General features: G+C 45.9%; 1 protein-coding gene across 1 annotated transcript in view; it reads left to right on the top strand.

Annotated features, from left to right (window-relative positions):
* Window positions 1–26,209, top strand: part of DCC (DCC netrin 1 receptor) — a 1,223,862-nt gene that overhangs the window by 1,029,589 nt on the left and 168,064 nt on the right. The window contains exon 12 of the mRNA XM_086960395.1: window positions 1,076–1,125. Coding sequence (XP_086816521.1) covers window positions 1,076–1,125 — 50 coding nt within the window. The remainder of the gene's footprint in view (window positions 1–1,075; window positions 1,126–26,209) is intronic.

Raw genomic sequence — 26,209 nt, forward strand, 5'->3', positions numbered from 1 at the left:
TTCCTATGGGCCTTTGGCCCATAGGAATGAATGGGGAGTCATTCCTTATTTGCGATTCGCAATTAGCGAATCGCAAATAAGGAAGATGTAGAAAGCGGTATAAATTTTGCGATTTCTACATGCATCCCGTTTTGCGAGTCTTTAATAGCGATTCCTTAATAATCGCTATTAAGGACTTGCAAAAGAGGAGCATGATGAATCTGGGGGTAAAAGACATAAACAGTGATTCTAGTCGCAAACTGACTGGGTCTATGCCTCTATGATGTGAAGTAGGCGAGCTGGGCAGGAAATATATGGCCACTTCAAGCTAAATCAGAGATTAAGTCATATTCCTTTTTGCTTGGTATTCTAAAACTGACCTAAATACAGAGTCCCTGCTTGCTTTAATGTTTTGATTTAGTTGTAGTTTAGGAGTCTTTTGGCATAAAGCTGAAGATAGTAACACAATGGCATCATGAAACAACCTATTAAATAAATAAATATCTCATAGTATACACTGCCATTTTAAGAGATTGTTCCAAAGCATTGGGTAACATTGGATTTAATTAAATAATACTATTTGAAGGTCTAGAAGCAGATGTGCCTTTATTGATTATGAGCATTTTCATAATTCTCAGTGGCACAGATAAGACAAGAGATTGTTTTGTATTGCTTATTATTAAATTGACCAACTGCAAGCTTCACATACGGTGATTTGGTATAAATAAGAATGCTCTGAAGCTCAGGGTTGGTGGAGCTTTGTGATGTATCCGATGAAGCTATAAATCAAATACATACACATTGGTACGGATCTTTACTAACTTTGTCGAGTACCTCTCTACTGTAAAGTGAAAGTTATGTTATGTTACGTTATTTTATGGTATGTTATGTTATGGTATGTTATGTTACGTTATGTGACATCATATGGATTTGTAGAGTGTGCTTATCACTTGAGGGCTATCTAGGGGGCGTGAGGGATGGACCTATGCTAATGTGTGATTACAATCTACATGCAGTTCCAAAAGAGAATCCATCAATAATTGGTTATAGTAATGTGATTATTATAAAACTAACAGTATTCTTATTTTTCTTTCAGTGCCAAGTGCTCCCCCTCAGAACATCTCGCTGGAAGTTGTCAACTCACGAGTAAGTCAACCATGTACTTGTGTATCAATTTGCCTAACGCATTGAAGCATTCAAACTACATTTTCTAAAACAAGATTATTTTCTTATCATTGAGAGTTTTTCTTTCTTTAGATATTTTGTAACCATGATCCAATAAGAAGTACATTTTATACTCAGTGTGGCTGGACTCATGTTCTGTTCATAGACAGATTCAAACTGCAAGAATGTAATGATGCAGACAAAATGAAATAGCTCTGAAATATATGGCAACACTATCAAATGTTGGTTAGGTAAAGTAGAGCAACCCAACTCATATCATAATATGTCAAGTCTAGCAAATGGAGGCCTAGTAAAATAAGAGACATCTGCCGATGCAAAAAGAGAGGCACTGCAAAAAAAGAACAAGGGGCTGAGCTCGTCATGAACAATGGGATTCAAGAAAGTGCAGCATTCGGGATGAATTGCTGCAGCACTGATGGTGTTAAGAATGTATATCCCTGAAGGTACATATAACTCTGATAATTTTAATAAAACAATTAATCAAAAGTTGTAAGAAGTTTGTGCCCTAAGAGGAAGAGCAAATGTGCTACTGAAGGTTGCCTTTTTTCTATTCCTCTATCACTGTTCCACCATAAATTATTGGTGGACCGATTGAGGGCCAGCGGGATTCACAGAAAGGCACTTAACATCTTGAAGGCCTTCCTATCCGGCAGGACTCAGTCGGTAGCCTTGGGGGACTTTGAGTCTGAGCCATTTGAGCTCCCCTGCGGAGTCCCACAGGGTTCTTCCCTGAGCCCGACTCTTTTTAATGTTTATGTCCCCACCCTGGCGCCAGTGATAAGATCCTTTGGATTTAATCTTTCATCCTACTCTGACGACACACACAGATTGTTTAGTCGCTGCGTCCGGGAGAACTGGATAGCACAGCAGATCGGTTTAGATGCTGCATGTTGGAGGTGAGCAATTGGATGGCAGGAAACTGCCTTAGACTCAACTCTGCAAAAACAGAAGTGCTGCTGTTTGGGTCAAAAGACAACTTCTGGTCCCCTCGTTGGTGGCCAGAGGAAATGGGGTCTCCTCCCTCTCCGGTGGCTAAGGTAAAAAATCTAGGTGTTTTGATGGACGACTCCCTGTCCTTTTGGCCACAAATCAATGCCTTGTCCTCGGCTACTCACTACGTGCTTAAAACCATCCGGAAAGTTCTGCCACTTTTGCCGGCGGAACATAAGAAGACAGTAGTGACAGGACTGGTGATGTCCCAGCTGGACTACTGTAACGCTCTACTACTAAATGCCCAGCAGGGACTCTTAGATAAACTCCAAATAGTTGTACATAAAGAAGTTCTTGAGTCAGGTATAAGACAAGCTGGATTTAATAAAGGTGAGGTCCAAGTTCCAGTTTCAAGTAAAAGGGTTAAGAAGACAATAACCCCACCACAAGTGGCCTCCCTGCCACTCAGCCTGCCTGCCATCAACTGCCACTCCATACACCAGCCAGGCACCCAAGATTCTATGATGACATCAGGCATTCCAAGACCCACACCAGCTGAGCAGCAGAGAAGTCACCCAAGCTAAATATAACATATCCCCCTTCCTTGGGGAAACAACAATTCAGAAGTGGAAAAAAGAAATGTGAACACAATAAAAATATACAATGACAATATACAATGCATTGTGAAAAGAAAACATTTACATTGCACTCAAAAGAGAAAGACGTTAACTCCCAATTTGAGCAATGCATTTTCATACTTTAACATTTACATAGCCCATCCCCCTCCCTCAGGGAAAAAAACAAAAAACACTAACCACGCAAACCGAAAAGCATGAGACACTCACCAGCCCAACAAACTCACCACATAGGGCACTGACCACCCTCAACCAAACTGCACATAGCACTCACCACCCCAAAACCTCACCACCATAGTGCACGCACCATCCTGATCAAACTGCATGGGGCACTCACCACCCCATAAACACACCTTTACAGAGCACTAACCACCCTAAGCAAACTGCATAGAACACACACCACCATAAGAAAGTCACCATCTAAAGACAAACTCCACCCGGCACTCACCACCCCAAAAACTCACCACCATAGGGCACTCACCACCCTAAAACAAACTGCACGGGACACTCACGACCGTAGGGCACTATCCACCCTAAAACAAGTACTGGGGTACTAACCACCCCACAAACTCACCACCGCAGGGCACTAACCACCCAAAATTTGTGCAGAAAGAAACCACACTACTGCAGTCAACACCAACTGCTGCACAAATAAATGAGGCACTTACCACGCCAAAATACACAGCACTGGGAAACTCTCCCCCCCACCAACTCACTACTATAGGGCACTCACCACCCTAAAAAAAAAAGCATTGACACAAACCACCCAGAAACTAATACATTACATCAGGACACATACACTACCACCCTGACCTCACCAAAGCACAAACAAGGACCTTAAAACAAACACACACACACAACACGAAACATGCATTATAATGACCAGCAACATAATTAAATGAAAAGTCCTATGCTCCGGTGAGCGGTCCTTCACCCGAGGTCTCCAATGCAGTAAAAACGCTGTCCTAAACTTGCCAGTAGCTGCAGTATTTCAAACTAGTTGCACAACACCAGGGAACAGTTAGTATAAGGGATAGTTCCGCCGAGTTGTTGACAGGACATTCACTAGTGTCTTCTATTCGTAAACTCCTAGAAACACATGCCTCCCATAACTGTAACACATACTATCAACCCACAAACTAACCAAACTCACCAACGTAGAACATTCACCACCCTAAAATAAACAGCACTGGGGCACTGATCACCCCACAAACACACCACCGTAGGGCACTATCCACCCTAAAAACAAGCACTGGGGTACTCACCACCCCACAAACTGACCTCCATAGGATAGGGCACTCACCACCCTAAAATAAACAGACTCTCCAACGTAGGTCACTATACATCCTAAAACAAACACAAGGGTACTCAACACCCCACAAATTTACCACCCTAGGGCACTCACCACCCTACAAACAGCACTGGGGCACTGACCACCCCACAAACTCACCTCCATAGGGCACTTACCACCCTAAAAATCAGCACTGGGGCACTGACCACCCCACAAACACACCCCCGTAGGGCACTACCCACCCTAAAAATCAGCACTGGGGTACTCACCACCCCACAAACTGACCTCCATAGGGCACTCACCACCCTAAAATAAACAGACTTTCCACCGTAGGGCACTATACACCCTAAAACAAACACTACGGTACTCACCACCCCACAAATTCACCTCCATAGGGCACTCACCACCCTACAAACAGCACTGGGGCACTAACCACCCCACAAACTCACCACCGTAGGGCACTATCCACCTTAAAAACAAGCACTGGGGTACTCACCACCCTACAAACTTACTTCATAGGGCACTCACCACCCTAAAATAAACAACACTGCGACACATAATACCATCCCACAGTTAAGAAGACAATAACCCCACCAGAAGTGGCCTCCCTGCCACTCAGCCTGCCTGCCATCAACTGCCACTCCATACACCAGCCAGGCACCCAAGATTCTATGATGACATCAGGCATTCCAAGACCCACACCAGTTGAGGAGCAGAGAAGTCACCCCAACTAAATATAACACAAATCTTGCAAAATGCAGCAGCACGTCTGATTACGGGCACCCCTAAGTTCACCCCAGTCTCTCAGGATCTGGTCAAGTTGCACTGGCTGCCTGTCCGCAAAAGAATTCTGTTTAAATCTCTCTGCGTGACTTTTAAGGCACTGCACGGCCTGTGCCCCCTATGCATGATCCCTCTCTTTCAGTGGTACAAGCCAGTGCGAGCCCTAAGATCAGCCGAGCAGTGAGGAAAGCCCGTTGGGTGGCAGAAGCTTATCTCTGGGTGCTGCCAGGGCATGGAATGCGCTGCCTGCCAGCCTCAGACTGATCCCCGATTTGCTTAAGTTTAGGAAGGCACTCAAAACGTGGCTCTTTACACGGTAACTCCCCTGCCCATGCCCGCTAGCAATCAGTTTAGCGCCAGGACACCTTTGGGTAACAGCGCACTTTATAAATGTCTGAAATAAATAAATAAATAAACCAAAGAACAATAACCAGAACCTGATATTAAGCAAACTACGTTGCCTTCGTTAGGAGGGCGAGTTGTCTGCCCTTTTGAAGGAATGATGCAAGGATAGGAACATAGCGCAGAATTCGATATTGCAAGGACAACGAGGCTTAAAAGCTGGGGTTTGACCAGGCATAAGGGATAGTAGCTTAGAATTGAGGACGGCTGCCACACAACACCCGTCCACCAGCTTCCCTTCTCTGCATCTACAGACACTTTCCCACTGAGGAAAAATACAGGTTTACTTTTTTTTTAAAGGTTTGTGAACATCACTCTTCGCGTACCTCATAAAGATTTTTTTGGTTTGTTTTTAAGTGGGAAGTTGCGAGCCGGGAGGCTTTGCAACTTTGCAGTTGCTAATATACAGCCAAGATTTTATTAGGCAATTTACATTTCGTGTTAACAAGAGAGACCTGTTCAAAGCTGTTGTTGAAGCATGCAGACCACTGTTGCAAAATTCGCAATTTAAAGCAAATTCATCATGACAGCAGGGTGGCATAACATGTATTCCTCAAGTGTGCTAACAGGACCTTTCCCATTTGTCCTGCTGCAGATGATAATCCCTTTAGATTGTGGCAGGTGAAAATGCGTGGCGGTGCACGGGAAAATTGCCTTATTTTTATTTGTAATGTTTATAAATGGCAAAGTGGTGGTATTTTATCCATTGCTAAAAACAAAATTGCAAACGTCCATGTGAGAAAATGCGTAAACTCTTTTGAAGAATTGAAGCATTTCTATTGAAAAAATGTCTCCGGTCCTTTGCATTTTTGGATTAAATATTTCTGACAGAAGTTGTAAGTCTTCAGTGACAGCCCAACTGATCGAAACAGTGTAGTACTGGAGAGAGTCATGTTAGCCCATGGGAGCCTCAGGGCATTGCTCCAGGCTAGCATCAGGGCGAAATGAGGATAACTGCCTAGAGAAGACAACAAGCTTGCAAAGATATAATCTAAGGCAAATCTTTGAGTTATCTGCATAATTTTTTAATTTATGGGGATGGACAACTTTTAAATCCACTCCCTGAGCTGAAATGCCATCTTTAAATCATATTTTAGCCATGTGAGAAAATCTAAAAGCGGAAGTGATAGATGTATGGCTTTTATCAACCTGTTATTTGCAAATGCTATTACAGAGGTAACCTGGGCATATCTGTTCTGATTGCTCAGTGCTTAAATGGTCACTGCTCCGTTTGTGTCTGTGTGTGTGACCTGTTGGCCAGCACAGAATGCTAATAGTGACACTTCAGCATTTCATCTTTCTGGATTCCATGAACTAATTACTGAATGTTATGAACAGTCACACCATACTTATTAAAGCAACTTAGCTACAAAAATTGTATAGCAAGCATTATATATATATATATCTTTTTACTTGTAGAAATGATAAATTATTTACTCCCTTTGGTTATGTTTGCTGATTTCATGTTTCATGCAAGTATGGGCTCCCCATAATAATACTGTAAATGAACATTGTGCATTACAACGCTATCTATTACATTGCGTGCATTTACAATGCGGTCGTTACAACAACCGCTTTGTTACTACGCGATGCATTTACATCGCAAGTCATTACAACGGCTTGCAGTAGGGGGCGTGCTGGACTTAGGAAGTTAACGCAATAGTAGGGAAGGTGTTGGTATTCATTTCCAATACCTCAGCGCCCCCTACAGCAAGTAATTGTAATGACTTGCTATGTAAATGCATTGCTTACTAACAGCGCGGTTGTTGTAACAACCGCTTTGTAATAGTACTGCGATGTAATGACAGCGTTGTAAACGGTGTTTCCCACTAGAAACAGCTGTAATCAGGTGTGCCTGTACCACTTAAGGCGCTACTTATCGATCCCTCAGTAGATGTTAAAAGCTGAAGCATACACAATGCAGGATAGCTTGTTGGAGACTTCAGTGGCTGCCAGGTGGAGGCCCAATGTCCTTCGCAGTGCCACAAGGTGGCCATTGCTGTCCTCGAGGGCTAGAGGCAGATCATCTTGTGGTCCACCTAACTAGCATTCTGTGCCGCTCGCTGTTGATACTGTTGGGGCAGTACGCAAGCCCAGGGATGCTACAGGAGCTGTGTTTCTGAAGGTCCACCTCTTTTGTTAGCCGCCATCACTTTATACAGCTCCATGGGGTTCACAGCAGCCGTCATGTCATGGGTGTAAGGAGAGAGAGAATAATAGAGAGGATGTGAGAGAGCGAGAAGGAAAGAAAAAGAGGACAGTGAAATATTTGAAAAAGATATGATGAACAAGAGGGACGAGAGACAAACAATGAACAGTGGAAAGGGAGAGACAAGGAGGGATGACAGGAGTGGGGCTGATTCGATAATTATTGCTTTCTGTAAGAAATTGGATTACTGGTTGAGTGGAGGTGAAACCCTAATCAAGCAGAAACCACAATACTTGTCAGGGTGAAATCACAAACAAAACCCCTAAATTAACCTATGCTCAACCCTCGGGTAGCTTGACACACACCAGTCAGGCTTAACTTGGAGTCAATGTGTAAATGTGTATTTGTGCAGCACTTCAAACAGTAATACAATGACAACACACCAAAACAGGGATTCCACACCATGTAAGAACAATAGAGTAACTTCAAATAAATAAAGCAAGACCAAAACAATAAAAATCCAATCAATTGAACCGGAGATATGCAGTTTTAAAGGCTCCTATAAAAATAGCGCAAAAAAGCACAAACCACCAACTGTGGATCTCTGGTCATGCCGGACAAGAACAGAACACATGTCACGAGTTTAGTTTGACAGCAATGGATCACGGGGGTGCTACAGGACCCAATTAGACCTGTTAAATGAGAGTACCTCATCCTGGCTGCAGAGTGTTGTGCGGTCCTGTCCCGGGGATGCATCGTTCAGTAGAGGTAATGCGAGGAGCTGTGAGGCAGCTGTCAGAGCACCTTTAGGTCTACTACCAAGGATTCAGGACTGCAATGGTACTAATTGGTAGGGTAGGACTCACAGGTGGTTGAGTCCAGGTGCTGAGTACAATTTTATTGGAGCCTTCTGACCCTGAGGCTTCAGTCAGAAGGCCAGCCAACTAGCACTTGGAGTGACTTTGGGGTCTGAGTTTAAGAGATGCAGGGCGGAAGTCCTACAGAGCAGCAGTCCAGCCGTGTAGCAGTCCTTTTAATAGCACAGCAGTCCTTCTTCCTTGTAGGGTATCCACTGTTCCAGGTGTGTACTGAAGAGCTGGTGTCTGAGGTCCAATATTTATACCTGGAGCTTCCTTTGAAGTGGGAGAAACTTCTAGAGGTTTCCTTTTGATGCGTCCACCCCTTTTGATAGTACCAAGGGGCATATGTACATTGAATTAGTGGCTGTCTCGGGTTAGCTCCAAAGTTGCAAACTCCGTGCTTCATCAGTTCAAAAACACAGTGATGCGTCGTATTTACAATAATAAGGCGCACCCCTGCGTTTCCACTAGTGCTGGCACTAAATTAAGCTGCCTAGAGCCAACGCATGTGCCCTTGCACCACAGGGCAAAGGTGGCTGCGTTAGGGGGAATGATTGTTAATGTGCAGGAGGATTGTTTATGTCTCTTCCTGCAAATAAACATTCCAGAATAGCAATTTGTAACTTCTAAGTGTGCTGCATCATGCAGCACACAGAAAAGTTGCACATCTTCAATTTTTAACGATTGTTTGTGTGCAGGAAGAGACACCTTTCTGCACATAAACTATCATTCATGGTGATTTGCTGTTTCTATGTGTGCCAAATGAAGCACACATAGAAACTGCAAAAACAAGGAGAAATTAATAAATTCTCCTCGTTTTGCCATGTTAAGACCAGGCTTTTTTTGCTCTTAATTCTGGTGCTGCCCCATATTTACGCCACCCTTGCAAATATGGGGCAGTGTCAAAATCAAAAGGTGTTGTGGCGGAACGCCCACTGCATCACCCATTGCCCCCCCTTTTACTCCAAGTCTAGCATGAAAGGGGGCCTTATTTACAAGCCATGGTAAGTGGCTTAATGCCACCTTGTAAATAAGGTGATAAACTTAACACCACCAGAACATCCTAAAAAGTGACGTTCTGGTGGCGATAAGTCCTTGTACAGGTGCCCCAAAGAGCTACTAAGGTTAGTGGATTGCCTCCCAGCAGAGCAGCCTTTGCCTTTGTTCAAGTGTTTAGACACAATTCATTTTGAGTTCTGCACTAAAGAAATAATGATATGATATGTTTGTGTGTATAATATAATGGAGAGATCTATGCCCATTTAGGTCTATTAAACATCTACATACTTTTCCTTTCACTGAAAGGAGAGTGAGCTTTTTTGGGGCAAAATAAACTTTTTCAGCCCCAAATGGTGTTTTATGCCTCTGCAGATGTTAGACAAAAATTCGAGTGTTGTTGAATGCGTGTGGCAAGTCGGAGAGACTTTTAATTAAAGCAGATGCCACTGGGTGCAAAATGTAGACCTGCTCGGCCTGACCCTAATCATTAATCCTAATGAAAATCAATATAATGTGCTGCTTGCCTTGTGACCTCTGGCCATTCACGTAGTCCAATTAAATTGTGCATCAGTGTCACATGGTGATTATGCTTCCCTCTGGCCTCCGAGATGCAGAAAATAGAAGAACGAGTCTGACCATGGAGATATCAGCTCAGTGCAGTTATTAATGGCCGAGTGTTTTCACAGTTGACTGGGTTCAGGCATATTCAAGGCTGCACGTGACGGATGAATATCAGTGTTTAAAGAACTGGTAGGGTTTAAGATATAGAGGCTATCAGGGATAAACAGAGGGAGTTCAGCCTGAATTCATGAAGATCAACCTAGGAAGTTAAAAAAAGTGCAGTGAGCTCAAAATTACTATGGGGCATATTTACAAGGGGATTATCGCCGCTTTAGCTGCACTTTTTGAAGCTAAAGCAGTAATAATTTCATCGCCCTATTAACAAGGCAGCACTAACATGCATTAGCGCATGTTAGTAGCCGTTTTGGTATCGTCTCCCTATGCATCACTAATGAGATGCATAGTAGGCGTACCGTTCAGGGAACAACATGAAAATATTCGCTAACCGCACATCGTGGTATTTACAAGCCGGGCCAATACTCGCATAGGGAAGAAAAAAGCAGCACTAACTGCGGATATCGGGGAAAACTAACATCTACAATTATTTTGACTTAGCCATGTGCATAATGGGAGGTGGATTGAAAGGTTACATCCACCTCTCCCTATTAACAACATGTCGATCAGTGCAGTTGTAATATCGCTGGTTTTCAGGCAATATTGATGAAAATCACTGTATATCGCCGGATTTCACATCACCTGTTTGGAAATCGTTGCAAATACACCACTAACACGGCGATGTGAACTAGTGATATACGTCGATATTCAAAATCGCGCTAAGTGCGATTGGCGATGTTCAAAGTGAATCGTTGATAATATGCCCCACAGGGAGGCAGCATGTGTAAGAGAGAGAAAGAGAGATGGTGTTGGCAGGGAGTTCATACAGCGAAATTATGTGGTAAACAGAGCAAAAAAGAGGGAAAATGAAGGAGATAACTGAAATGAAAAGAAAGCAGATGGGGGCAATGAAACACGAAGGGGGGAACACAGGACACATGGAAAGGGGCGACCAATCGGTCCCCCCGAACGTATGGTGGAGTACCACGATCCCCCCGGGAAGCCATCTTGGGCGGGAGGCGAGTCTCGGCTGGTATGCCCGAAGCGGCGTAGCCGGGGCGCGCCTTTTTCCCGCCCTAGAGTGGGCTGGCCTAGACACCAACGCGGCCGGCCACGCCCTCGGAGGCAGGCGGGGGCGGGTTCACGCCCACCCTGAAGACGGATAAAAGGAGCGGAAGCCAAGAAAGCATCCTCTTGTTCCTGTGCTCTGAAGCTGCACCTCCCCGCTGCACGTGAGCTCGAGACGGAACGAAGAGCAATTTTGAGCGTTGTAATCCCTCTTTTTGTCTTACAGATATCCCGTCTAAGAATGCCCAAGAAGGTCCGAAAGCGGGTCGGTACCGAGGAGATGCTCCGCATACTCATGAAGGAGATAGCCGATCTGAAGAGAAAGGTTGAGGCTAAGGACGGGGAGGGAGGACCGAAACGGCCTTTACAGGGAACAATTCCCGGTGGAAAAAGCAAGAGGCCCAGAAGGGGAGCACTTGGGGGGGAGACCCCGGTTCCCGAAGCGCCACGAGAGGAGCCAACCCCGGCGCCAAAGGAGGGGAATCCAATCCCTGTGGTGGTCACCCCTGCGAACAGGGAGGATATGCCCCCCGAGTTAGCGACACAATTGGCAGCGTGGTTGGGAAACGATAGCGAGGGCGCCACGGCTGACGACGCCCGGGCAGTGATGAGGCAACTGCGGGAATCTAGGGAGGCTGCGAAGACGCCATCTTCTGTTCCCCCACAGGTCCCGGCGGTTGGAAGTACAGCAGGCCCAAGTTCGGCGACAAGCGTGGGGTCTACTTCAGGTAAGCGGCCATTGCCGATTGCGGGGGGGGAGTCTGCACCTTCTCGAAAGGAGAAGATTGCCCAGCACGTCCCACTAGAAGTCAAGGAATTGATTTGGGCGGATAAATATGTAAACATGTTTTCATTGCTTACCGACCATTACGAGATCGAGCATGTAAAGAGTCAAAAGGAGCTCATGCATCCGAGTGTTTGGCGCGCAAAAATGGCCGCCTTTAAGGTCGACGAGACCATTGGTACTTGGGGCAGAGCGTGGGGAATTTTTACTTCCATCATGGGGGAGCGCAGGCCTGAGTTGTTGACCGAGTTACCCATTTATCAGTCACGTATTATGGAGTATTCTGTGGCATATGGGGGCAATCAGTGGTTCTGCTATGATAATCTGTTTAGAAAAGCTAAAGAACACAACCCGTTGTTGTCTTGGGATTGTTACGACTCTGTGTCTTGGCAAAAAATGGAGAGTACAGGGATGTTGAAGGTGCCATTAGTAGGGAGTAACGGGGGGGAATCCTCCCGCCAAAACTCTGGGACGCCCTTTCGGACGGGTGCAGGTAACGAGTTCCACACGAAGCCGAGTGGCAACACAGGTAAAAGGGGGATCTGTTGGAATTTTAACAGGGGCAAATGTACCAGGCCCCAGGGGTCATGCAAATTCAGACATGAGTGTGGGGGGTGCGGGCAGCCATCCCATCCTGAGTCCATGTGCAGAGCCAAAACGGGTGATAACGGTGGTAAGGGAGGCGCCAAACAGGTCTAATATAGTCTGAGGGGCGCCTTTACCGACCCCGATTGATACCATGGCAATGATTCCTTGGCTCAGCGAATACCCAGATTATGCTTCCGCTGGGGTGTTACGGAACGGGTTTTCATATGGTTTCCGCATCCCAGTGGGGGATTTTCAGGGGGTGCCGGACTGTAAGAATCAAATGTCGGTCTTACAGCACACGGCAGTGGTGCAGGTAAAGATTGGGAAAGAGGTGACTCGAGGTCGTGTCGCCGGTCCATTCGATTTGCCACCAGTTGCTAATTTTGTGTGTTCTCCTCTAGGGGTGGTTCCCAAGAAGGACCCGGGTGAGTTTCGGCTGATACATAATTTGTCAGCCCCACATGGTCTTTCCGTGAATGACGCGATAGACCCGGAAGTATGTTCGGTGCGGTACGCATCTTTCGATGAGGCCGTTGCCATGTTGAATCGCCTGGGGCCCGGGACGCTGATGGCCAAATCGGACATCGAGTCAGCGTTCCGGTTGCTCCCGGTACACCCAGACGATCAGCGTCTCCTTGGTTTTCAGTTTCAGGGTCGCTATTACATGGATAAATGTATGCCAATGGGATGCTCGATTTCATGTGCCTATTTCGAGAAATTCAGTTGTTTTCTGCAGTGGGTATTCACGAGGAAGACAGGTTTTCAACATGTTATGCACTATCTCGATGACTTTCTGTTTCTGGGGGCAGCCGGGGATTCTGAGTGTGGACAGGCCTTACATGAATTTTGTGTCCTAATGAATCAATTTGGTGTGCCATTGGCGCCAGGTAAGACGGTGGGTCCCTCGACCTTGATCGAGTTTCTGGGGATCGAGCTCGACTCGGTGGAAGGTTGTTTTCGTTTACCTAAAGAAAAAGTGTTAAAATTCAGGTTATCCCTTGAGACATGTATTCGTGCAACGAAAGTGAACCTGCATCAATTGCAACAGGTGGTTGGTCAGTTGAATTTTGCCCTAAGAGTAATGCCGATGGCGCGCCCCTTTTCCCGCTCGATTGCACAGTCCATGGTCGGCTTGAAGGAAGGACATCATCGTACGAGACTCTCGGCAGAGGTTCGCCAGGACATGCGCATTTGGATGGCATTCCTGGCGGATTTCAATGGTCGAATTGTCTGGAATAAACCAGCAGTGTCTTCCGAGGAGTTGGGGCTATGGACAGACTCGGCGGGGAGTATGGGTTTTGGTGCCATATTGGGTACACAATGGTCGGCTCAAAAATGGCCGTCATGGTGGCATGAGTGCGGGTTGACGAGTAACATTGCTTTTCTCGAACTGTTCCCTATTCTGGTGGCCTTGAAAACATGGCCAGAAGGGTTTAGGGATCACTCTGTGGTGTTCTGGTCTGATAACATGACCGTGGTTGAGTGTATCAATAGTCAGGCAGCACGTTGCAAATTGATTCTGAGACTGCTCAAGGAAATTGTGTTGTTGTGCATGCAACTGAATGTACTGTTTAGGGCGCGACACGTGCCGGGGGTGATGAACCAAGCGGCTGATGCGCTCTCTCGTTTCCGTATGCAGGCCTTCTGGGGTTTTCTGCCCACAGCGGACCCGGTGGCGGCACCCTTTCCCGAAGCTCTCTGGTCTCTCGGTGCCCCGAACTACAAGACCTCGTGGGAGAGAGTTTAGCACCCAGGACGAGGAAGGCATATGAAGGGGCGTTCCGTTCCTATTGGGCCTTTTTGGGTACTGCCGGGAGGGAGCTTTGGGGTCTGGAAGAGTGTGTAGTGAGATTCCTGCTCTCTTTACGTCATGCAGGCAAGTCAGTAGCTACGGCCCAGAGGCATCGGGCCGCCATTTCCTTCATGGCAAGGGCTCATGGGATCCAGGACCCGACAGCGTCTTTCGTTGTGCAGAAAGCGCTACGTGGGTGGCAACGCCTTGAGGGTCGCAGAGTAGACGATAGGCACCCGATAGGTCTGGATAGGTTGGCCCTGTTATTATCCGTGCTACCGGTAACATGTTCATCCCAGTACGAAGCAGTGTTGTTCCGAGCCGCATTTGCATTAGCATTCCATGGGGCTATGCGGGTAAGCGAATTAGTGGCAAAGAACAAGCAGGATACGATGGGGGGACTGTGCCGGGAACACATTCAGGTCAGGGAGGAGACGATGACGGTCTCGTTTGTCAGGTCCAAATCCGATCAGGATGCAATCGGGGACTGCGTAATCATCCAGAGGATCCCCGGGTCTGCCATGTGCCCTGTTGGGTGCGTAGAGGAATATTTAGCGCAGAGGGTGGCAGCATGGGGGGGGACCTTGTTAAGACACGCTGACGCCACCCCACTGACGAGGTTTCAGTTTCAGCGGGTGCTTGCGATGTCGGTTTCTGCCGCGGGCTTGAACCCCGGCGACTTTGGGACCCATTCCTTTCGGATAGGGGCTGCTACGGAAGCTACAGCCAGGGGTCTGAATGTTGAGCAAGTAAAACGTGTGGGGCGTTGGTCCTCGAACTGTTATAAGAGGTATGTGCGGTTGCACATGTTGTGAAGCTGTAATGATGTACTCACGCTTCTTGTTTTTGTTTGGTTTTCAGTTGCGCAAGCCTACGAGGCGGGGCGGACTGTCCAGTCGACCCGACACCGGGGGGCCAGCGGTCAGACATTACCGGCTGTGAAAAAGGAGGTGTGGGTCGTGGGCCACTCATACGTGAGGCGTGCCGCGGACGTATTCAAAGCAGGTGACATGATTCACGTGGCTGGGGAATACGGGTACAGTGTGTCCTTCTACGGAAAGGGCGGGCTCTGTATTGACCAGTTTCGATCATTTTTCGAGGGTTTGTTAGGGCGTACAAGGTCACCGCCGTCTGTAGTCATAGTACATCTTGGGGGCAATGATTTGGTGACCACTGGTAGACGACTTCTTCTTGAGGCGATGCTTTCCACGGTAAGTTGGTTGGCGAGAAGAGTTCCAGGGTGCACAATTGCATGGTCCCATATGATCCCACAGAAAGTGTGGCGGGGGGCTATTTCTGTTTCTGCTCTGAATCATTCAGTAAGGAAAATTAATAATAAAGTGAGTAGACTGTTCCGTTCAAGTACACTGCATTCTATTTCGCATGGTTGTATTAAAGGGGACAGTATGTATTCGGGGGATGGTGTTCATTTGTCCCGGATGGGGAACGAGTTACTCATAGGAGACCTGATAGCCTGGCTAAAGACTTTATGAAATGACCTTTAGGCAGGAGTGTTGTGGGGGGTCCGGATAGCCGGTCAACTATCCGGCCTGTGGCGGTAAGGTCATGATCGGTGAGCAGTAATTCGAAGATCCCTATGAGGGGGCGTCACCCATTACGGATGGGAGCGCGTGGGGGAGGTGGCCAATTGGCCCCTCAACGGGGAGGCGGTCCTGTCTAAGGAGAGGCCGCCGGAAGGAAAGGAAAGGTGGTCAAGGCCCCTTCCTGGATAGGAGGGGCTACGGCCCCTCCTGGGGAATTTCCCGGGGCCAGGACATCTGCGACGGCAGATGGGTAAGTTGTGTGGGGTGCGGGAGGGGGTTTACGCTACCTTTTTAGACACCTCACACGAGTCCTCGAACGACCGTTAAAGGGCGTCGAGTTTATTGGGGCCCCCGTCAAGTACAAAGGGAAATTGGTAGATGCACTTGAGGTACGCCTCTGTGCGGTCGCTCCTCTCACAAGTGAGGGGGGTATTTCTGGTTTAGGGATCTGACACCGGTTACGACCTTGCCGTTGGCCCTTAACGTTAGGATGTACAATTTCAAGTCAAATGTTTTGTAGGATGTTAGTTCGGCTAGGAGAACCTTTGTATTAGAGATCTGTTAAGGTTAGCCAAACATCGTAATGTGGAAATGAAAATGTACATTATATGAAACTGTTATTTTAATGTTTTCTTTTGTTTCATATTTTAATAAATACGGCCGGGAAGGGTGACTCCCTTCCCGCCTTCCAAAAGTTCAAGAACTGTTTCCGGTTTCCCAATTCTTGGGGATTGTGTTGAGAGGGGGTGGCGGGTATCTCGGCCATATGGAAAGGGGCGACCAACCGGTCCCCCCGAACGTATGGTGGAGTACCACGATCCCCCCGGGAAGCCATCTTGGGCGGGAGGCGAGTCTCGGCTGGTATGCCCGAAGCGGCGTAGCCGGGGCGCGCCTTTTTACCGCCCTAGAGTGGGCTGGCCTAGACACCAACGCGGCCGGCCACGCCCTCGGAGGCAGGCGGGGGCGGGTTCACGCCCACCCTGAAGACGGATAAAAGGAGCGGAAGCCAAGAAAGCATCCTCTTGTTCCTGTGCTCTGAAGCTGCACCTCCCCGCTGCACGTGAGCTCGAGACGGAACGAAGAGCAATTTTGACCCACCCACCAGCCCCTGAGGACAGCGATTCGTTGTGAATACAGTTGATATAGTATCTTTTTTTTTCTCTGTTTTCTTACAGGTTGTGATGATTGTCGTGAAATTTCTTAAAGATGCAATAAAGATTGGTTATTTTCAGTATGTTTTGCAAATAAAGTAATTTTGAACAAGGATTGATCAGTATTTACGCTTGATAATAAATGTTGTTTTGCTTTGTAAATCTTAGTAACTTAGGTAGAACTGTCGTATTTATTTTGGTCGGGCGGTAAGGTCATGATCGGTGAGCAGTAATTCGAAGATCCCTATGAGGGGGCGTCACCCTTTACGGATGGGAGCGTGTGGGGGAGGTGGCCAATTGGCCCCTCAACGGGGAGGCGGTCCTGTCTAAGGAGAGGCCGCCGGAAGGAAAGGAAAGGTGGTCAAGGCCCCTTCCTGGATAGGAGGGGCTACGGCCCCTCCTGGGGAATTTCCCGGGGCCAGGACATCTGCGACGGCAGATGGGTAAGTTGTGTGGGGTGCGGGAGGGGGTTTACGCTACCTTTTTAGACACCTCACACGAGTCCTCGAACGACCGTTAAAGGGCGTCGAGTTTATTGGGGCCCCCGTCAAGTACAAAGGGAAATTGGTAGATGCACTTGAGGTACGCCTCTGTGCGGTCGCTCCTCTCACAAGTGAGGGGGGTATTTCTGGTTTAGGGATCTGACACCGGTTACGACCTTGCCGTTGGCCCTTAACGTTAGGATGTACAATTTCAAGTCAAATGTTTTGTAGGATGTTAGTTCGGCTAGGAGAACCTTTGTATTAGAGATCTGTTAAGGTTAGCCAAACATCGTAATGTGGAAATGAAATTGTACATTATATGAAACTTATTTTAATGTTTTCTTTTGTTTCATATTTTAATAAATACGGCCGGGAAGGGTGACTCCCTTCCCGCCTTCCAAAAGTTCAAGAACTGTTTCCGGTTTCCCAATTCTTGGGGATTGTGTTGAGAGGGGGTGGCGGGTATCTCGGCCATATACGTAGGGAAGAGTAAACAGCAGGACAGAGGCAGGAGAACCAACATGTGGCAAAAGAGGTGGAATTAAAAAAAGTTTAGAGAGATTGTAAATAGTTTCAAGCACTTTGGAGGAAAAGAAGAGCAATAAAATAACTGGATGGTGAAAGCTGATGGTAAGTAGAGTGGGAGGTAAACAAGGGTTGGAGTGTAGCAGGACAGTATGGGTTATGGTTTCCACATTTATGAAGTGAACAATAGTCTTTGCGTGTGCCTATTGGTGATGTGAAACTCGCAGGAAACTTCCCCGGCATGAAATGTGTTGATTATTCCAAGAGGTCAAATGATTCGCAATGAGTCCAGAGTATGTGGCTTATAAGCCGGAGAGGGTGACTTTGAAGCCGGGGAACAAGGTTCGGATCTGGCGGAAGTTGAAACATCTTATGATTCTGGGCAAATCCCTTAATCTCCCGGTGCCTAAAAATGAATGTGTCCATCTGTAACGTAACTGGTGCTCATGTAAAGCGCTCCGATACCTGTGGGTCGAGATTGTTCTTTAAAAAACTGTTAAAAAATGAATAAGAATTCCAGAAGGGTATGGCTAGATAGATAGACCTCTTCCCCCTCAGCTGGAGCCCACATTAACTCACTGTGAATAGACCTAAGGGTGTGCGTGAAGGAAAAGCATAACTTCTGCAGTGCTTAATTTGAGCCGGTGGTTGCAGGTGGGGTCCAAAGGCACTCATTTCTATGGAATGCACTTATTTACACTCGCCCGACATTGACTGAGAGCAAGAGAGGGAAAAGCACACACAGGGCAAAAAGAAGACGGAGAGAGACAAAAGAATGTCTCAAAGCAGGCAGGATTAAGATAAAGAAGCAGGGAGTGTTGGAAAGTGGATAAAAGACGTAAGACAAAGCAGCCTTGGCTATTGGCTCACCAACATTTAATGGGACCAACTGAGGGATTCTCAGAGGAGCCTTGGACACCGGCACTAAGTCTTTCACAAATTAGGCATTGCTTCTGCTGAAGGAAATGCCGGCTATAATCATAATAATCTCAATGGGACATTCCCTGTGTACAGAAGATGGATGGGTCCTTGGTACCCCAGTGATGGTGGTCTGTCACTTCACAAGCAGGGGTAGGGGGCAGAGAAGAAAGAAAGGAAGACAAGGCAGAAATAAAGGATGGAGTGCAAAAGAGAAAGAAAGAAGGCAAGTGCGAAGAAAAAGTGGTATGATGGAAACATGGAAGGAAGTCAAGATGATGGAGAAGGGATGCAAGGAAAAAGAGGGAGTGTAGTGGAGAAGGAAAGAAGATTTAGTATAGGAGGATGAAGTAACGAACGAAGGGAGAAAGGACAATTAATGTGAAGAGAATCTAGAGAAAGAGAAGGCATTCACGTACACAGTGGAAACAACTAGCCGGGCAGATTTGCCGAATCCTCAGGTGTCAGACGTCTCACAAGGCGATATTAATGAAAGGAAAGAAGACCACGCAATCCCTGACCACATCCTAATACATTCCTGGTGCGTTTAATAAAAAAAACTAAACAAACAGCTGTCTTTGAAATTTGTCATATGTCCCCGATCGCCATGGGGGGCATCTCTGAATGCATTGTAAAAGGTCGCAGACATCATAATGTTGAACGGTGAAATTTACCCGGAATAAAAGCTTTTTTATCAAACGCTGCTGGCATTTTTAAATAATGACGACTGAGCGAGAAAAGTGCCCCTAAAAGGACGATTACCAGCACGGACGTTTTGTAAAAAATATTACATAAAATTTACCACTCCGGTTACAATTGATAAAAAAGAAACACCCTCATGGATTTAAATGCCAATATCCGTTGTAAATTCGTGCTGCTGGTCACTCGCTTTATCTGCTCCTATTATTTGCCAGATGTGGGCACGAAGTTGTTCAAAGAGGATATAGTTTGGCGAGGATCAAACAATTAGACCAAACAATGACCACGAGTATTGAATGTAAGCCTTAGCATTCCACAGACAAACTGTTCGAAAGCTCCTCCGCGAGTCTGTTCCCAGCTGAGGCACATAGAGGAACAACAGAGGCCAGGCTAGACCCAAAACCAGCCCTGAGAAATTTTCAAACCGGCCCTCCACTGCGGTAGGGTACAATTAGAATGTGTCCAGAGGTGCATGGTTGGACCGTGGCTCTGACAGAAGTTCCCTAGCCTGCAGACCAGATGGTAAATGCCAGAATGCTCAATGGCCAGGTCGACCCGATGAAAGGCTATTAAAACTCCAGGTCGTTCCATCCCAGTCCTAGCAGTGTGGACTTGCTGAAGGATTTGTCATCAGACTGATTTCTGCAGGTGGTTCCCGAATTCTGGAACGTTTTTCCAAGTACAAGTTCCTCCATTGTTGCCCTGGTGAATGTCCCAATGGAATCTCACGAAGAATTCACATTCACACGAGGTGATCCGGCACGCGGAGGACCAGGAGAGGTCTCCCCACTTGTGTCTGCAGTGGGTCAGCCCTAGCAGTGGTCCAATGGGAATCGGAAGTCTCTGGACGCACTGCCCGCTTGAAGGGCTCCTCTACCTATGGCTGCTTTGTTCCATTTTGGAGGCTGAAGTATTGGTGGCTGCACCACACAGTCGTGACAGCTGCCTGGTTTTGGAGACACACAGGGGACCCAGTGAGGGCTCCCCGCAGAAGTAGGCAGAGTGTGCCCCCCCCCCCCCCCCCAGCACATTGGCATCTACCTTGGGGGACACCTGTTTACTGGGAGTGTTGCAGGACGGGGAAAACCCTCAACGGAGGTCCCAATCCTACAACACAGCAGGTGGGGTTTTTAAGTTTTCAGAAAGAATGGGCGCACTACCTAGTGTACACGTGAAGGTATGGAGAAGTTTATGGTAGGGTTGTGATGCGGAAAGGCGAGCGGATAAGACCCCTTAACCGTTCTAATGTGGGCTAGAATTCTAACCTACAGGACAACAAATAACTACAATGCCCTTGCACACACAAATTACAGTATGACCATATAGTAGGCAAATTACCACAACATTCAAATTATAGAGCTCAATTAAGACAACTGCAATCCAAAACTGTATATTAGGGAATAAGATGTAGGTTTATTGGTTCCAAAAGCCAGGTCCCGATCGTACTTGATGTCATAGGTGGCAGGTGGTCCTGTACCATACGTTTGGTGACATTTTACCGCATAACCTGTAAATAGAGTGTAGGTGCACTATATCTATGTGTTGACTACAATTGTGGGTGGTACTTGGTGATTCAGGGGCTTCATTAATCACGTGCTTCCTTTCATGCTCAGAGATTGACGCATAAACGTGACTTTCATGCCTTATACTGACAGAATAACAAATACTCATTCTGGAGCTTCATAATAAGCACAGTAATCTTTTCCTTCATTATATTTTGCAACATAGCAGTCGTTCTTTTTATTGCACACATTTTGAGGGGTTTGACAATTGCCTAGTTGGCAAAGTAATCCATGATTTATGATGTTTTGGTCTATAACTTATGCATACTATTTTTTATATTTTTGTATAATATTATGTGGAGTCTCTTTTGTGGTGTATTTATTGTGTTACTGGTGTGAGTGTGTTGCACAAATGCTTTACACTTTTTTCTCTGGGATAAGCCTAACTGCTCTGTGCCAAGCTACCAAGGGGGAGCAGGGATTATCTTGGCTGTGTGACTCTCTTACTCTGGCTAGGATGTTGGGTTCTGCCTGGCTGAGATGGGTACCCTAGCCAACCAGAAACCCCGGTTCTAACACCTCTGATGTGTTGTGTGATGATATAATGAGTGCAATTAGAGAGGAATCGTAGTTGCCAAGCTACCTATAGCAGGTGAATTATGTGGCGTTTAGTTTTGGATTGTAACCATAATATCCATTATCCACCGATCAGATGTTTCATAATGGAGTTTTGTATATCTTTTGGTTACTGTTCTTAGCTGACTTCCACAATAGCCATTTCCTGAAGTGGTATTAGCAATTGGGATTTAGTTGAATTTGGACAAGTTGTTCATTTTTTTCTTTGGGCTTTCTCTGTAATCATTAGCCCTCCCAACAGTACTCTCTAGGCACAGCTGAAACCCAGCAGGCACTGGGCGGTGGGAATACTTTTTTTGCCAGCCCCAGTACTCCTGGCCCTATATCCCTGTGGACATAGCATTTGCTCACAGATGCAGCCTCCAGCCAGCATGTGTTCCAGCCCCTCCACTCATAGACCTTGTAGGATATTTATTTCAGCCAAAACGCTGAATTCGTATCACAAGTGATTGACGTGGACCAGCGCCTGCAATGAACTAGCGGTCCTAGAGCCCATAGATCTAATTTCTTAATCATTCCCTATATTCTCCTGAAGAAGGACAACTTTTTCAGCCATGCCCTGCCCAGAGTCCCCTGCTCCAAATTACTGCCGGATGTAGGCATTGGCCATGCCCAATGTGCTCAGGGTGCACTTGTTGACCACTGGCAGTGCCCTGTACCCATTACCCTTCCAAAATATAATAGTTGTGACCCACGGCTAATGCCTAGTGTGCCATGGCAAAGAATGTGGCAAAAGGCCGTGCCGCAGCCAGAGCTTGGTGCATGACCACCATTCAATTTTAGAATAAAATGTCTGTTCAAGAACAAATTAACAAGCCCAAATGGCAAGATAACCGCAGTTTTCTACATAAAAAAAACATATTTTGCCCAAACCGGCCACACAAACTAAACAGGACAAACACTGTCTTCTGGTTTGAGTCAAACAATTCTGATGTTGCTTGAGCAAAAAATCCACAACACCTTCTGGGGTCATTCTTATCTGCAAGTTAACTGCAGATTTGTCGAATGATTCCAAAGTTTTTAGTGGTCAAAGAGTTACTTTTTTAATGCAAGTTATGAGATAAGCCTAGCTTTGAGGTTGCTCAAATGCACTTATCATTAAAATCTCTTTTAGAATTTCCTCACTACCTCTGTAAATTACATTTTGCATTTCATGTACTGTAAATTACGTTGATTGCAAAAGAATTGATTTGGTGAAACTACAAAATGTAAAAACAGACACTCGCTAAGGTTTTATTAGACAATGCTTGTTTTCATTTACGCTAAGGTTTTAAGAGACAATCCCTGTTTTCATTTACTTTTATCCCACGCTTTAGAGTATGTTCCAAACTTCTTTTCTCACAAAGGAGAAAGGTGAAGTCTAGCCGATGCCGAATGCATCATGGGGATCTTAGTTAAATCTCGGCTCCACCACTTTACTATAAATCCTGTGCTCCTGGTCAACTCATTGAATATCCCTGTATCTACAATTACAAACATGCAAAAATTAGAATACTGCTATTAGTATGTGTCAGGCAATGCCAGTATGAAATGTAAGTATGAATCTTCTGGTGCCTACAATTACACATATGCAAGAAATATAAAACAGCTATAAATATGGGACCTATGATGTGATTACCAATGAAAACATGCAACCCACCGATTGACCTACAGCGCTCTTTAATGTTCAGCTTGGTTTTCCCGACTTAAATGCCAATGCACACAAGAGCTGTGTGTCTAAGTTGTGATGTCGTCAAACATAAGCCCTCCTCCAGGTGGGTTTATTTACCATTGTACACCATAAATGGATTTGCCAAGGGGCCTTTCTAAAACATATTAAAACAATATTACCGCAGAACAAAATCAACCTTTCATTTACCAAACATGAATATTTATTTCAGAAGAGCATTGGGGCCTTTGTTTCATGCTTGTTGTGATGCGCCTTTATAGAAATCCGTTTATAATTTAAATCGCTTTCACGCCCCGCCGTGAAGGCGAGGATTAGCCGAGTTAGAATGATTAGAAGACAGCTTCAAATGTATTAATGCCACATAATTAGGCAAAAGTACATTAACATTGTTTAAAATGGAAATCTCCTGGAATATTTAGTGGATTTGTGATAATGTGCATCTTAATACCCTCATTACACCGGCATTGTTGGAGTCGCCGCGTTTATAGACGCTCGTCTGCCTGCTTGCATTCCGGTATCATTTTTTGTAGCCAGCCCTGGTGCAATCGGTAATTAAAATTAAAGTCACCTACAGGTGCAGGTAATTGCTAATCAGTTAGATGCAAATTGTCATGCATCATATTGGAAATGTGCTTCAGGTATTGATTGCTGGCCCTCTTCTCCTGAAGGGTTACAAATGTTTCTTGGGGGTTACTGAACGTCAGGGCTGCATGACTCAGCAGCGAGGCGCAGTCGCGAGCGTACGACAGTGGCCACGCGCACGTGCTCTTGGTGCCTTGCGTCTTCACTATCGCCTATAGTCAGTCATGGCACATTTGGTACAGTAGATCAGAGCTAGCCTGGCACGTCAGCGACGGGGGCACGTGCATTTTAATTGGTGCATTTGCATGCTAACAGGCGTTTTCCTGCAGATGGCTGTGCAGCTCTCGTGTGCCTGGGGTTGCCAATGCTTGGACTGTGTAATCACGGATGTGACAGCCATTAAGCACCCCGTTTAACCAGGAACGCATATTTCTTGCCTGCGTTTTCTGGCTGATCAGCTTCAACATGGGTTACTTATCTTTGAAGCATGATCAAGAAAAAAATATTAACGCGAGCCGAACATATATATGCAGATTAAAATGTAGGGGCGTATTATCAAGAACGGCGTTACAAATTATGGCCGGTTTAGAGGCAGAAAACTGCCTCTAAAGTGGTGATAATGGGCTTGATAATATGCCCTTGAGAATTTCAATAGAAGTTCATGTTCTGGTGTGAACATGGGCTTCTATTGGAATTCTCCAGGGCACATTATCAAAACCTATTATCGCCGCTTTAGCGGAAGTTTTCTGCGCTAAACCGGCGATAATTTTAATGCTGTTCTTGATAATATGCCCCGTATTTTGTTATGAAACAGAACTATTAGACAATGTTTCTGCATGAATGTCATGCGACTTATACAATCCTTCTTGAGTGGGAGGAAACAAAGTCAAGTGTGGAAAATAGTCTAAACATACAGAAATGGTCCATCTCGCAATAATTAGCAAACAGAATCGTTGCTCTTATACGATGTGAAGCGCGCAGCCCAGGGCAACAGCACTGACCGAATGGCAACAAAGAAACTGGTGGAGACTAGAGTAACAAGCATTGGCATAGCTAATAGGTCTCGCCTTTGGGAACTTATACGTGTTTGGCTAGACCTATTGGATTCGTGAATGTCTTGTAGCGATGTTGTAGAGCAGTGTGGCTGCTGTGCAGCACGTTGACAAGTTATAACATAAAAGTATTATAAGCATTGTTGTTACCTTATATATAATCAAGAAGACATTATGTACAACTGAACTACCCTATTAAAAAAAGATTGAATAGAGAAAATGTCTTCTAGTTTTTTGTCCTTGCAATGCTGGCAACTTTTTTTTGCCTCGCCTAATGCTTGTTTGTGATAGCTTTTTTTTGTTATGGAGACATAAACTGATAAACAACAGCAGGGTAGAGGTTGGGAAATAGTACCTTAATTACAACACAAGAAGTGGATGGACACTAAGGGAGAGTCAACAGATGCCAGATTCCGATGAAAGATTGAGGTGGTGCAGATGTGATGCTCAGGTGATGCAAAATTATACTCAGGCAGTGCTGAATGTTGCTGAGGCTGTGCTGAGCCATGCAATGGTGCTGAGTGATGCTGAGTTGGTGGTGCTGCTCTGGTGCTCAGGTGGTGCTGAGCTGGTGCTGAGTGATGCAGAGTTGGTGCTGTGCTGTGGAGATGCTGCCCTGATGCTGAAGTGGTGCTGCACTGATGCTGAGGTGGTGCTGCGTTGGTGCTGAATTGCTGCTGAGGTGGGGCTGCGATGGTGCACTGATGCTAGGTGGTGCTGTAGTGAGATGGTGCTGTGTTGGTGCTGAAGCTGTGTTGTGTTGCTGTTGACATAAGGCTGTGCTGGTACTTAGGTGGTTTAAATCAAGGACAACGGTCCATAACCACTATGAATTAGAAAGGAGGGAATAAATATAGACTAGATAGTTACTATATTCTTTGTCCAGCCGGACAGTTTTAATTTTCGGATATTCCAGAATACTTAAAATTTTAAGTGTGAGTACAAGTGGGACACCAGCCGGTGCCCAACTAACACACTATGAGCAAACAAACAAGGGGGTGGGAGTAGAGGCAAGTTAGAGCAGTCTGTTTTTCATGCATGTTATACAGACACAATTTGAAAATACACTATTGCTTCAAATTATACAACATAATTGTAGGCATATAGTGTACTCAGGTCGAACCCTTTACCAAAATATAGAGTTCATCTTCAGGACAATTGATACATGCCTTTTAGTTAAAAACACAATAATGAAAACCACAGCTAGTTCGCTGGGTTCGCGAGCCTGGATAAGGCAACGCTCTAGGTCCACAGGAGTGGATCCTGTGTCAGACAGTACTGATGACCGTCACAAAGTAGGTGCGATCCAAATGATCAAAGATACGGGTC

This window comes from Lissotriton vulgaris, chromosome 3_1 (assembly GCF_964263255.1).
Source record: "Lissotriton vulgaris chromosome 3_1, aLisVul1.2, whole genome shotgun sequence".
NCBI classification, from domain to species: domain Eukaryota; kingdom Metazoa; phylum Chordata; class Amphibia; order Caudata; family Salamandridae; genus Lissotriton; species Lissotriton vulgaris.